The sequence below is a fragment of the Gossypium raimondii genome, chromosome 10 (genome assembly GCF_025698545.1).
Source record: "Gossypium raimondii isolate GPD5lz chromosome 10, ASM2569854v1, whole genome shotgun sequence".
Taxonomy (NCBI): Eukaryota; Viridiplantae; Streptophyta; class Magnoliopsida; order Malvales; family Malvaceae; genus Gossypium; species Gossypium raimondii.
In genome coordinates this window covers 7,710,006-7,723,436 of record NC_068574.1, presented here as the reverse complement: position 1 = coordinate 7,723,436, position 13,431 = coordinate 7,710,006, and the positions used below count along the sequence as shown (strand labels likewise).

Sequence of the window (13,431 nt, the reverse complement as noted above, 5' to 3'; positions counted from 1 at the left end):
AAAATTAAATTCCTTAAAATGAAAAAATATGGGGACCAATTGTATAATTTAACCTAAAATTTTTGTTTGAAATGATGATTTAACGTGACACGTCAGCTTACCATTACACCGTTAACAGCAATTAACAACCCAGTGACTAAAATGTTACAACACGTTAACGTAAGTAACTAAAACGTAACATTTTAAACATAAATGACTAAAATGTAACCTGAGGTAAATAAAAGTGACTATTTAGATAGTTTATCCATTTCAAGATTTATTGACACTAAATGAAGTGATTTGATTTGTAGTAGGGGAGTAGATCATAGAGTTCTTAATTAGTGAGGTATATATATTTATTCATAGATAAAAATATGGTTGATTTATTATGAGATTATTGATTTTAAAGGGATTATTATGTGAAAGATTACCTTGTTGAGTTTAACTACTCAAATTGAGCTTATAAAAGAGAGATTATAGTCTTCCATAAAGATTTCGCACTTAGAGCATCAAATCTATTCACCAACAAGTTTTTTTTTATGTTAAGATGCATGTGTAGGATTGTCTCTTTCATTGAAAAGAATGTTAGACTAATATAAGTAATCCTTATGTATTAGTTAGTATATTTAACTATCATTCTGTTATATGTTTAAATTTAAAAAATAATTGTGCTAAAAAAATTAGTTAGCAAATAATAACATGCCATGTGGCATTTTTTAAACTCTACATGAAATTAAAAAAAAATGATATATTTTTAATTTAGTTATGTTGTTATATACAATATCCATAAATCCTTCTTAGCTTATCCTAAAAATTGATCCTAACGGAGTGATGGCATCATTATTTTTAACTTGATTGATTAGTGACTAAATTAATAGGTTAGGCCTGCATTTTGTTCCCCAGTTGAACCCATTCTTCTTTGGTCCCCCAAAGGCTCTATCAGGCTTAAGAGTATATGGTATAATTTGGCATAGTTGTCTGAGAAAAATAATAATTTATAGTACATAGATATCATTTATCTATTCATCTCTTCTTGAATAAACTTTCTAGGACAGGACATAGTTTGAAGATGGAATCTTTTCTCTCCCGATTCTTAAACCTAAAATAATATTTCATTGAGATAATATTCTTTTTTCATATTTGATTTTATTGTTGGATGGAAACTGATCATCATCTTTCATTTGTCCCCTAAGTATACAAACATCGGCGCACCTCTATATATGGTTCATTCTTACAAGACACTTCTTCAAACCTAATACTACCACATACATAAAAAATTGTGTTTAGATCAGAAATGGGGTTCCAAACTCCTCTAAAGCTCCCAGTCATTGATTTCAGTAAGCCAGACCTAAAACCAGGCAGCAATGAGTGGGATTTGGTGAAAGGGCAAGTCCAGCAAGCTCTTCAAGAGTACGGTTGCTTCGAGGCTTTGTTCGACAAGATCCCTCTCCAGCTTCGAGAGGCAATATTCGGATCCTTGCAAGAGCTTTTCGATCTCCCTTTACAAGCCAAAATTCGGAATGTTTCCAATAAGCCTTATCATGGTTACGTCGGCCAATACCCTCAAGTCCCATTATATGAAAGCATGGGCGTTGATGATGCAAACATTACTGAAAAAGTTGAAGCCCTGACTACTACCTTATGGCCTCAAGGGAATTCAAGTTTCAGGTTCTTTCCAATAATTTTAAACCAAACTCGGCTTAACTTTTGCTTTTAATTTGTCACCTAATGTTTACTCTTTCTGGACAGCAACACTATACAATCTTTCTCAGAACAATTGTCGGAGTTAGATCAAATTGTTAGAAGAATGATATTGGAGAGTTTTGATCTTGAAAAATATATGGATGAACACATGGGTTCAACCAACTACCTGCTCAGGGTAATGAAATATAAAGGGCCAAAAACCACTGAAACAAAGCTTGGATTACACAGTCACACCGACAAAAACATTGTGACAATATTGTACCAAAATGAGGTTGATGGATTGGAGGTTCTGAGCAAAGAAGGAGAATGGATCAATGTGAAACCCTCCAAACAATCTTTCACTGTTATGATCGGGGAATCTCTCTATGTAAGTCTCTTCTAGTTTTAACTGATTTGGATCATCGACAAAAGTTAATAAATTTAATTAAGTTCATATCAAAATTTGTGCCATAAATGTTGCAGGCATGGTTAAATGGTCGAGTGCACGCTCCTTATCATCGTGTCATGATGACCGGGGACAAGGCAAGGTACTCCGCCGGACTGTTTTCGGTCCCGAAAGCAGGTTACATAATAAAGGCACCAGATGAGCTAGTGGATGAAGCACACCCTTTGCTCTTTAAGCCCTTCGATCACGTTGAATTCTTGGGGTTCTACTACACGGAGGCTGGTCAAAAAGCTGAATCTGCTCTTAAAGTTTTTTGTGGTGTCTAGTGTTTGATTTCTCTTTACAATAGTTTCTTACGTGTTTAATGTCGAATGATCAACCCCTTGTTAAATAAACAAACTGTGGGATGAAATAAGGGTTAATCTAGCTTGTTCCTGTTTCTAAATTGAGCTTCCGTTAAAAACTATAATGTGTAAAATCCAAATAAACAAACAATTAGGATTTGAAAGCATCATAAATATATAAAAGTTGAAAATCAAATATTGTTGGAAAAAATGTGTTGCTAACAACAGAAGCATCACAATCAAATTAGTGCCCGAGATACTCTTTCAAGTACCAAACGGAAAACAACAAATAAACATAATATAAGAAGGTGCGCAGCTTAACTCAATGAGATATATCTCCTCTTTTCAACAGTTATACAAAGTGAACTTACTCAATTACACCCTATGACAATTTCCCTCACACTTGTACTTTGAAGACTTGATACTCTTAATAGTAAATTCATCCCTTAAGAATTCGGCAAGTAAAACCACAATACAAACGACGAAAGCACTCTACTGGGCTGACACTGACGCTGAGAGACGAAAGCTAAGGGAGCGAATGGGATTAGATACCCTAGTAGTCCTAGCCGTAAACAATGGATACTAAGCGTTGTGCGTATCGACCCGTGCAGTGCTGTAGCTAACACATTAAGTATCCCACTCAGGGGAGTACGTTCGCAAGAATGAAACTCAAAGAAATTGACGCGGGCCCGCACAAGCAATGTAGCATGTGGTTTAATTTGATGCAAAGCGAAAAACCTTACAAAGGCTTGACATGCCGTGAATCCTCTTGAAAGAGAGGGGTGCCTTCATGAACACGAACATAGGTGGTGCATGGCTATCGTCAACTCATGTCGTAAGGTGTTGGTTTTACTATCAATATACACTCATAAAATAAGGTTCCTCACTTAGAACATATTAAGTGCTCAATTCTCTTTGCACAATTTCCTATACAAGTCTCTCAATTGTATAGAATTTATCGAGACTTGCTAATATAAGAAGATCTATCACAGTCTCTATAAAACAACCACTATATAAGCCAAATACAATACGATAATAATGAACACGATAAACAAGGATTCTTGGCAGTTAAGTCTTTAGTGATTCAATCCAATCTAACTTCCTTGATTCAAGGGATTAGATAAATGTAATCTTATTCAATCCAATCACCAATATATATATATATATTTGATTTTGCTATATCCGTGTATTACTTATCCTTACGAAATATCAAACGAAATAGAACGATTTGAGAAAGGATATAATGAAATTCTTTGATTGGTTTTTCCCAGAGAGAGAAATGCTCCGTTTTATTTGACCCATGGGTCCAACAAAACCAAATCATTACACAATTAACAATTCCAATTAAATTAATATTTTTTACTATTTAAATATTCAAATTGAATAGAAAATCGAATTTAATAATTTTAATGGTACCGTAATTTATTTAATTAAATTAAATATTAAATAAATGGATTTAATAGAAATTAAATAGAATAAGAATAGAATTTAATAGAATTCTCTAATTTCTAATTCAAATTTTGAATCCTAAAACTAAAATAATAATAAATAAACAGAGAGCTCTTGTTCTTATTCAAACGCCGTGATCTTTAACCAATTCTGCGCTTCAATATAATTACCGTGAGTAAGCGCTATAGCTTTGTTTCAATACTCACCGCTTGATCGAACCAAGCCTCCGCTATTTCGAATCCCCTGTCGAATGGCCTGTTCTCCCCGTTAAATAGGCGGTTCACTTTCTTTCCTTTTTATTTCTATAGTGGAGATAGTCGCATGCGTAATGACGATCACACCATATTATTAAAAGCTTGTGGTAAGAACGGGTTTCGTTCTAGTGCTCGAAAATAATATTCTAAAGCTTTTGTATGCTCTCCATTACTTGTGTGGATAAGGCCTATGTTATATAGTATATAACTTCGATCATAGGGATCAATTTCTAGTCGCATAGCTTCATAATAATTCATAAGGCCTCCGCATAATTTCCTTCGGATTGAGCCGACATCCGTTACGGTCGTCATTCGATTCAAAGAATTCTCCGTTCCAAAACCGTACATGAGATTTTCACCTCATACGGCTCCTCCTTTATGTGCATAATGAGAATAATCCATGGAATTAAAAAAAAGGTCGAAATATTGTCATTATGAACTGAGCGGGGCTAATGTTTTTACAAGAAATCTCTAGCCAACCCTCTTGCAAAAGATCTTTTCTTACCATCAAGCGTGTTCGTACTAGATAAAAAAGTAAACTCCAACAATTTCTTTGTTCTCAACGCTCCTTAATTTCCAGGAATTAGTCACTTCAACAATCTTCGATGGTTATATGGGTATCCAAAGTACGAACAAGATGGATGTTTGTTGTCCCAACCATTTCTCTTAGTTCCGATCCCGATAAAGAAAGGGAATCATTAATAACAAAGTTTTCGTGTTGTTGATTCCTAGGCGTAGTGCTTCAAATTCTGGGAAGAACCAAAGTTCTAGATTCGGTATAGGATGACTTAGTATTTCTTCATTCAGTCCCATCCAATCAAAATGGCTTCCTTTTTTATTGGATGGGTTGCTTTCTTGATCTTGATAAATTGTGAAATAAAAAAGGTCCATTTTATCAATTAGTTGATAATTCTTAACCACAGTCTTAATATTTTGTTACTCTTTGTCTTGGTATCGACCGGGACTCAATATCGACCTTATTTCTAAGACAAAATGAAGAATTCTCCAATTAAAAACTTTCGTGCGAAAAATTCCCCATAGCATCTAGGATATCATTCAAATAATATGAAAATAATCAACATAATATGATCTTTCATAATGGGCTAGATATCATTCGTGTAATCAACATATCCAAATAATCAATTCAATAAATTGCCAACAACTTAAATATGAAAATTGTCTCCATACAAATTTGGTGGGCAAGGGAGTGGGGACTCCCTCTAGTATTTTTCAACAAATATCATTATTTCAATAATAATCTCAAGCGATAAAATAGTAATAATCTAACCTCCAACCATGACACTTGATTGATGTAGAATTCGTATGCTCAAACAACTTTCAATAAATCATAACCATCGTAGAGATGGAATTGGTTGAATGATTGTCCCTATTTTACATAAAATTTTTACAAAGAACAAAACAGATAGAGAAGTGTGGTTACCATCAAACTTTCTCTCACCTCCAATTAACTCAATAGCAACTTTATTAGAAAAATATTAAAAGTTAATAATTAAATATTTAATAAATATTATTATAGGAATTTTTGTAGTTTCATGCATTTATATAAAATTTATAAAAACATTTTTACTTGAAAAAGTAATTGTTGGAATTCCAACTTGTGCAAATACAAATAATTTTTTACATTATTTAGTTATTCTACTTTTATAATGACATTAGATAGTCTAAGAGTTAACGTTAATAACTATTTCAATCAAAATGGCAAAGTTACTTTTCTTAAGAAAAGTATTCGACAATAATTAATTTATCATGATGATTTGAATGAGTGTATTTAAGGGGAAAAACCCTAATTAGTATTTTCAGTATTTTTTGGTTAAATGACTGTCAAGTGAAGTTTTTTTTTAATTTCAAAATATCATACTAGAGAATGTAATAGAAGAATTTTAATGAAGGAAGCAACTAGACCTAAATTTTAAATCTGAAAAGTAAGGACTAAATTTCAAATATACGGAGTATATAGGGACTTAGAGTAAATTTTAACTCAAACTTTTAATTTATAATTTGAGACGAAGGTGAAGTGTGGACAAAATATCATGTCTTTGTTTTTTATATACGTGCTAAAAGATGAGTAATAGACAAGATTGATGAAGGTTTATGAATGGAGAGGAAGTTAAAAAGTTACTTTCAACAAACATTATTCTCTAATTAAATGTCCTATCAATTATCTAATTTGTCTGATTTTGTTCACATGATTGAAGCAATTAGCTCCACCATGCATGTATGCAATAGTATACATTCTCATTTTTATCTAATGAAACACGTGATTAGGACTCAATGATATCATTTTAACGATCCTGATTGTAATTACTTTAGTAATAATATAATAAACGAAAACGAAGCATTTCAGCTCTTCTTTCTTGCATTATTTAGGTCCTCTAGTTGAAATGGTGCTTTCTTGGGCTAGAATTTACATATACAAACAAATAATAATAGATATCAAAACTTGATTAATGTTTATGAATATTTTATTAAGTGGATGTCCATCATGATCAAGTTATTAGAATTAGATCTCTATTTCTTTTATACTTCTTTTGCCTCGATAAAGCATTGTAATCATCCATTTGATCAATAAAGTACATCCTCCATTACTTTTATATTTTCTTTATTCTTTATTCTCTCCATCTCTCTCTTTTATAATAATTCATAATTTATACTTTAAACCGCAAATTTCACATTTTTTAGAGTTTCTTATAAGGGTAAGGATGGAGAGGAATAGTTATAGGCATAAGTCCGATGGTTTTAATCTTAAATTTAAGATTAAATTCGTTTATGTTTTATTATTATTAATTTTACTACTCTTTTCTTTCTTGTTTTGTATTTTTATCATTTATTTTATTATATTTATATTTATTCTTTAATTATTATATATAAAAAAAAGGAAAAAATTACAAAAGTCCTTTGTTATATCCAACTTTTTTTTTCCGTTTTGCTAGGCTTTTATATTAAGAAAAAATCCAATACAACAGGGCAATTACAGCCGAGCAAAAAATCCAATACGTACCCACGAAACATGTAACAAGAGAATCTCATTCAACCACCAAAGACACCCATTCTCAAGATATATTATATAATATATGTTGATATATTACATAATACGTTATAATTATGCATATGCATCTGTGATATTATTATTATGATGATAATTGGGAGTAGGGTGGGATTGCTAAAGATTGAATTCAAACTCTCCTACCATAACACAAATATTTTTATCACTAGATTAGTAATTTTACTTTGAATTCAAAGTATATGTTATATCTTTAATATCTTGTAGTTTTTACACATGCGTGTGTTTATATCTTTAATATATAGTAATTTTAATTTTGTACATATGCATATGCTGTATTATTACTTGTTTCAAACTATATGTTATATTATTTATATTGCAATTTTTATACACATATAAATTTCAAAATACAATTTCTACATACATACGTGTGTGATAGACATATTAATATTAATATTATATAGTATATATTATAATTTTGCCTGCTGATATATTATATAATATATTTTATAAATATATTTGCATGTATGTGTGTGCGTTTGGAGCTTGGGAGGAAGATAGATCTATATATAACTCTATATTACATGTACGGGGTATATAAATACAACATAGGTGAGATTATTTTGGAGGTCTTTATATTAGAAGATAGATTGATTTTTGTTACCTCTATTAAAAAAATGGGTAAATTTGTATGTTAGAAAAAAAAATGTAAATTGATCTTTCCAATAATAATTCCATATTGTTAAGAGATGATTTGATTTTTTTCAAAGTTTTTTTTTTATGTAAGTGGCATGGAATTAAAAGACAAGTAGGATTAGGTAAAAGTACCATGGAGGTCTCTGTACTAGGAGTCAGATTGTAATTTGCAATTTGCCCCTCTACTCAAAAGGATGAGCAAATTAGTCACTGTACATTAAATCAAAAAGCAATTTGGTCTTTCTGTTAAAAATTTCATCTATTTCTACTTTTAGGTGATGACGTGACTGACGGAGCAACCAAATAGTGACACAAGGTGTGCCATGTGTACCTCATTCTGATCTGGTACATTTTGCCATCTTAAAAAATATTTAAAAAATAAAAAATCTGAAAAATTAAAAAGTACATCCAATATCAATCTAGACAAATGGTTGCCCATATTCAAATGAACCTAGGTAAATTGTTGTCCAGTTTATGTGTGGTTTTTAAATAATTATAAAATTATAGAAAATATTTGAAAATATTAAAATTTATAAGAAACTATAATTTTTTAAAATTATAAAAAATGTCTAGAATGAACTTGGACAAATTGTTGTCCAAGTTTAAATGAGACTAGACAACCATTTGTCTAAGTTCATTATGAAGTTGTTTTTAAATAATTATACAAAATTATGTATAGAAAATTATTTAAAATTTATTAAGAATTATAATAAATTAATAAAATAGGACTCATCAACTTGATTAACTAAAAATATCAACTAGATTAAGAATATGTAGGGGTTTATATTTGAATTCTTTAAACATGCTGTAACACCCTGATACCCGACTCGACCACTGGGTTCGAGTTACATGGTGTCACATTCATTGTCGGAGCAACTACAATCGATAACATCCAATTCAATGTCAATATACATTTAAATACAAGTAATTCATGCTAACTAAACAATTCATTATCAATTGTAGGCCTTACACAAGCCTAAAAACGCTCTTTTATTAACCCAGGGTCGAAATGGATCAAATTGTAAAGGTTACAAAATATTGAATTGATGTCGCGACTTTAGGGTTTTCCTTGTCGCGACGTGACTCTCTGACTAGAGTTCGTTGTGACCTCAAGGTTACGTTGTCGCAACGTGAGCTCTAAATTGATTCTTGTCGCAACATTCAAGGTATGTCGTATCGACCTGATACCTGCAATTCAAGAACTCCAATTTGGTACCTAAATGAACCTTACCAAAACATCATCAACCACATAGATACTAATCTCAAGACTTCAATTTCAACCATTCCCCATTAAAACAAGCCTAAAATACCACGTTCAACATTAACACATCTTTTATAAACATGTACAAAATAGCAACATAAGTAAGTTATAAACATATGTCAAGACTATGTATGAGATTATGCACTCAAATCCAAGCCATTGTGTTACAAAATATCAATCATTCTTACCAATTTACCATACATTAAAACATACATATATTCATACTTAAAAAACTTGTCCAAAATCACCATGAGCATGACCAATTCCATATAATTTGCCAATTATCAATATTTAACCCTATACTCACTTAATAGCATTCATGAGTCAAATTCACACTTTTGTTTACCTTTGCTAGCATGATGTTTCATACCATATTTGATCTAATATCATTTACCTAATCAATTATCTTTCAATCCCTTTCCTAGAGTCGTTTGACTCGTTCATGCTCATTTTCGACCTCTAGGGCTTGTTTTCAAACATTTTATACAATAGCTCATATGCTCTTTCTATCACCATTCGCATAAAGTATAAGTGAGACATTATCATTAATTATACCATTTCACAAAGTCATTTGTTGAGCTTACCATTCATAACCCTATTAACACGACTTAGAATCGAACGGATACATGAATCATCCATCCAACACACCAAATGGGCACTGAAGTGCATCATCGATGAACCGAAAAAGGGTAAAGAGGCACGTAAAGTTTATACTGGCGCACTAAGCGCATCCTGGAACCTGAGGTGCATCCTGGAGCATAAGCCCATAATCCTGTACACAATCAAATCCTATGGTATGCCAACTATGTCTAACTCGGCCCGACTAGTTAATAAGGTACCAAAGTGCAATAATAATATATAACATGTACATATAACATTTCACATTCATGTGCATATCCATAGCCAATTTAATCATCAAATGTTTATAATTCATATCATGTTATATGTACGTAACCTATCTCATTTCAATTCTCATTTTACCTATCACAATTCAAATATTTCAAGCTATTTTCCATTTTATTCATTTTAGTCCTCTAATACGATAATTTATATCACAACTAATCAAAATCATTCACAACCTCATCATTTACTTACCTTAACATATATTCATCAAATTAACACATATAATCAAGAATTCAATCAATTCTAAATTATAAAAGTACAAATTGAGGTTTCGCGCGTCACTCGTCGATGATTTTCACTTTTTCTTTCCCTCTCGGTTGTTTGGTGTTGTCGTTAGCTAAAAGTAGTCATAAAACATATCACATTATCAATTTCCAGCAAACTCATAATCAAATACAAATTTCACATATTTTGCAAATTATTCAATTTAGTCCCTAAAATCGGGACAAGCATAACTTTTAATTTAGAGCTTTGGATTAGAATCTGATTTCACCAAAACTCATTAAGGACCCTCTATTTTCTATCCCTACCAACGATTCATGACAATTTTTCATTTTATTCAATTTGGTCCCTAATGTAAGAAACTAATAATTAAACTTTACAATTTAGTCCTTTTCATATGCTAAGATTAATTTCTAATAATTTCACACCAATTTCATTCAATTTACAACAATGGAAACTTTCAAAACTTTAACAGTAAAACAAATTAGTACATGAACTAGCTAAATCAAGCTCACATGACCTCAAATCTATAAAAATTAATGAAAAATGGCTAGGGACTTGGAATTAGAGGCTGAAAGCTTCAAACTATAAAAAATGGTGTTTTTCTCTTAGGTTTCTTCTTTGGCCGATTGGAGAAGATGAATCTATCATCTCTCCTTCCACTAAGCTTCCTTTTATACATGGTTTAATAGTTAATTAAGCTTTGTTTACTTAACTAATCATATTTTCTTAGCTATTAAACTTTTATTTTCTTAATTTAATTAATACATGCATTACCGTCCACTAGAATATAATCTAAAATGGTTTATTAACCATTTTGGCCTTTTGGATTATTACAATTTAAGTCCTTGAGCCTTATTATAATTAAAAATCTATAGTGATTGGACTTTTATGAATTAGTCCCTGACTTTAATTTCTCACAATTTCGGCTAAATCGCTTAACCAAATTTCAATTCATCAATATGCTAATTTCGTAAATATCCCTATTAAATATTTACGGACTCGATTTACAAAAATGGAGTCTTGAAACTACATTTTTAGATACCATTGGAAATCGAGTTATTACACATACTATACGTGTGTATATATAATTTTTATAATTTTTAAAACTTTTAAAAGTTATTTAAATTTTCTTATAATTCATAATAATTTTTAAATATTTTTATAATTATTTAAGAAACCACTCTAGAATGAACCTGGACAAAATATTGTCCAGGTTCATTCGAGCTTGGACAAACATTTGTCTAAGATCATTCTAGACATTATTTTTAATAATTTTAAATTTTTAAAAAATTAAGATTGGCATGAGGTACATGAGACACACCATGTGTTAGTGCTTCGTTTCTCCATTAACAACATCAGCATTTAATAGTAGAAATGGATGAATTTTTTAACAAAATTACCACTCTACTCATTGATCTAACGTATAAGGACTAATTTTCCCATTTTTTGAGTAGAGGGGGTAAAATGCAATCCGACTCCGAATACAATGGCTTCCTTAGTACTTTTACCTAATCCTATCCACCATTTTATTCTAAGCCATTTATATATAAGAGAAAAGGCCAAATCATCACTCACTACACCAAAAATGTTTTTTCTTGACATTTCAAAAACATCACAAAAACAACACAAAAAGTCATGAAAAGGTAGTTTTAGAGTTTCATGATGTTTTGGGTGAAATGTAGGAAAGCGTGACGCATGAAAAATAACGAAAAGTTTGTGACGCTTTAAAAATGTAAAAGAAATGCTCTTTTGTAACAATTTTAAACGTCACAAAAAGTTAAAATGGCACGAAAAATTTTAAATTTTCTTTCTCTTATAAGTGTGACGTTGACCAACCAAAATATCATGAAAATATTATCTATTTGCTGATGTTTAAAAATGTCATGAAAAGTTAGACAAAAAAGCGTCACAAAATATTTAATTATTTGTAATGTTTAAAAATGTCACGAAAATTTAAACAAAGAGGACACAAAATAAGTATTTTTAGTTACTTTTATTTCTAATCTAAAGTAACGATATAATTATAAAAACATCACAAAAAGCACAAACTCATAATATAAATAAATCGTCACCAAAAGTCATAATATAAATATTAAAAGTCACCAAAAGTCATAATGTAAATAAAGTAACAAGTTGTATACAATATGAGAAGATCATGAACTATCCACCACAAAACTAATAGAAGGAGTATCTTAGTTGGGGGTCTCTGAAGGCAAAGACATATCAATACCTTGAGAAGATGGAAGTACTACCCCTTGGTTCAAAAGATGTTATAGTGTTAACTGTCTTTCCCATCCTTTTTTATATCGAGCATGAGAATCTGCCTTTAGAAGGATGGCTTTGAAAGGCATGACTATTGTCATAGTCCATGGTAGAGAATGAAGTGGGTGATAGGAAAAAATGGTGGGGTATGGCTTTTGTTCTTCATTGTTTTCTCTACAGGAAACATGATAATTAGATATAGAATAGACATGAGTACCAGTCAATTATGGAATTTCCAGTGAAATGAGGTCTTAGCAAGGTAGATTTACTACAATACTTGCACCCAATAATGTATAATTTTGAAATTCCTCAAAAATAAAACAAAAGAAATATGTAGAAGAAATAATAATAATAATAAAATAGAGTTATAAATCTTCTTACAACAAATCATGAAAATATAACTTCAAACGGGATAACTAATGAGGCAACATGAATAATATAACTCATAAAGAACAAAGACAAATTTTATGACCCAAAGGTTTTCAATAAAAATGACAACTTGTTCTTGGTAAGGCAATTCCTTAGGATGGCACAAGTTATTTTTCAAATTATATTTATGCAAAATTCAATCTCAACAAAATAAAATAAACTTGAAATAAAATCCCTTCAACACACATATATACATATAAATAAATCATGTTTTTTATATGACTTTTATCATAGTCAATATAACCGCAATTAAATTTAGTACTAATATTGAAATTAATTAAACCAACACGTACATACTCCTAAAATACATTTTTTTTGCCATCATCAATTTTTATCCAATTAATATATATTATATCCAATGTTTGGGTTTGTAGGGTTAATAGAGATGTCAGTGGAAGAATAAGCCATGGTTTGTGATCCACGCTCACCACACCAATTGTTGATATAGGGAATCAGTAAGGAGGAGACAAGAAGGAGAAGGTGGTGGTGACTGGAGGATTGATTCACCTGCGACAAGT

At 30.8% G+C, this 13,431-nt stretch overlaps 1 protein-coding gene across 1 annotated transcript; it reads left to right on the top strand.

The window, feature by feature from the left end:
* The first annotated feature begins 1,209 nt into the window (after positions 1-1,209).
* On the top strand, positions 1,210-2,513 carry LOC105774933 (probable 2-oxoglutarate-dependent dioxygenase AOP1.2). Its single transcript, XM_012597499.2, has 3 exons — positions 1,210-1,647; positions 1,729-2,050; positions 2,146-2,513. The coding sequence occupies exons 1-3, from the start codon at positions 1,274-1,276 to the stop codon at positions 2,392-2,394; spliced, it is 945 nt and encodes a 314-aa protein (XP_012452953.1). The 5' UTR covers positions 1,210-1,273; the 3' UTR covers positions 2,395-2,513.
* The last annotated feature ends 10,918 nt before the right edge of the window (positions 2,514-13,431 follow it).

Coding starts and splice junctions, on each gene's coding strand:
- LOC105774933 (XM_012597499.2), top strand. CDS start 1,274: ATGGGGTTCCAAACTCCTCTAAAGCTCCCAGTCATTGATTTCAGTAAG. Junction 1,648..1,728: donor CAAGGGAATTCAAGTTTCAG/GTTCTTTCCAAT, acceptor CTTTCTGGACAG/CAACACTATACAATCTTTCT. Junction 2,051..2,145: donor TGATCGGGGAATCTCTCTAT/GTAAGTCTCTTC, acceptor TAAATGTTGCAG/GCATGGTTAAATGGTCGAGT.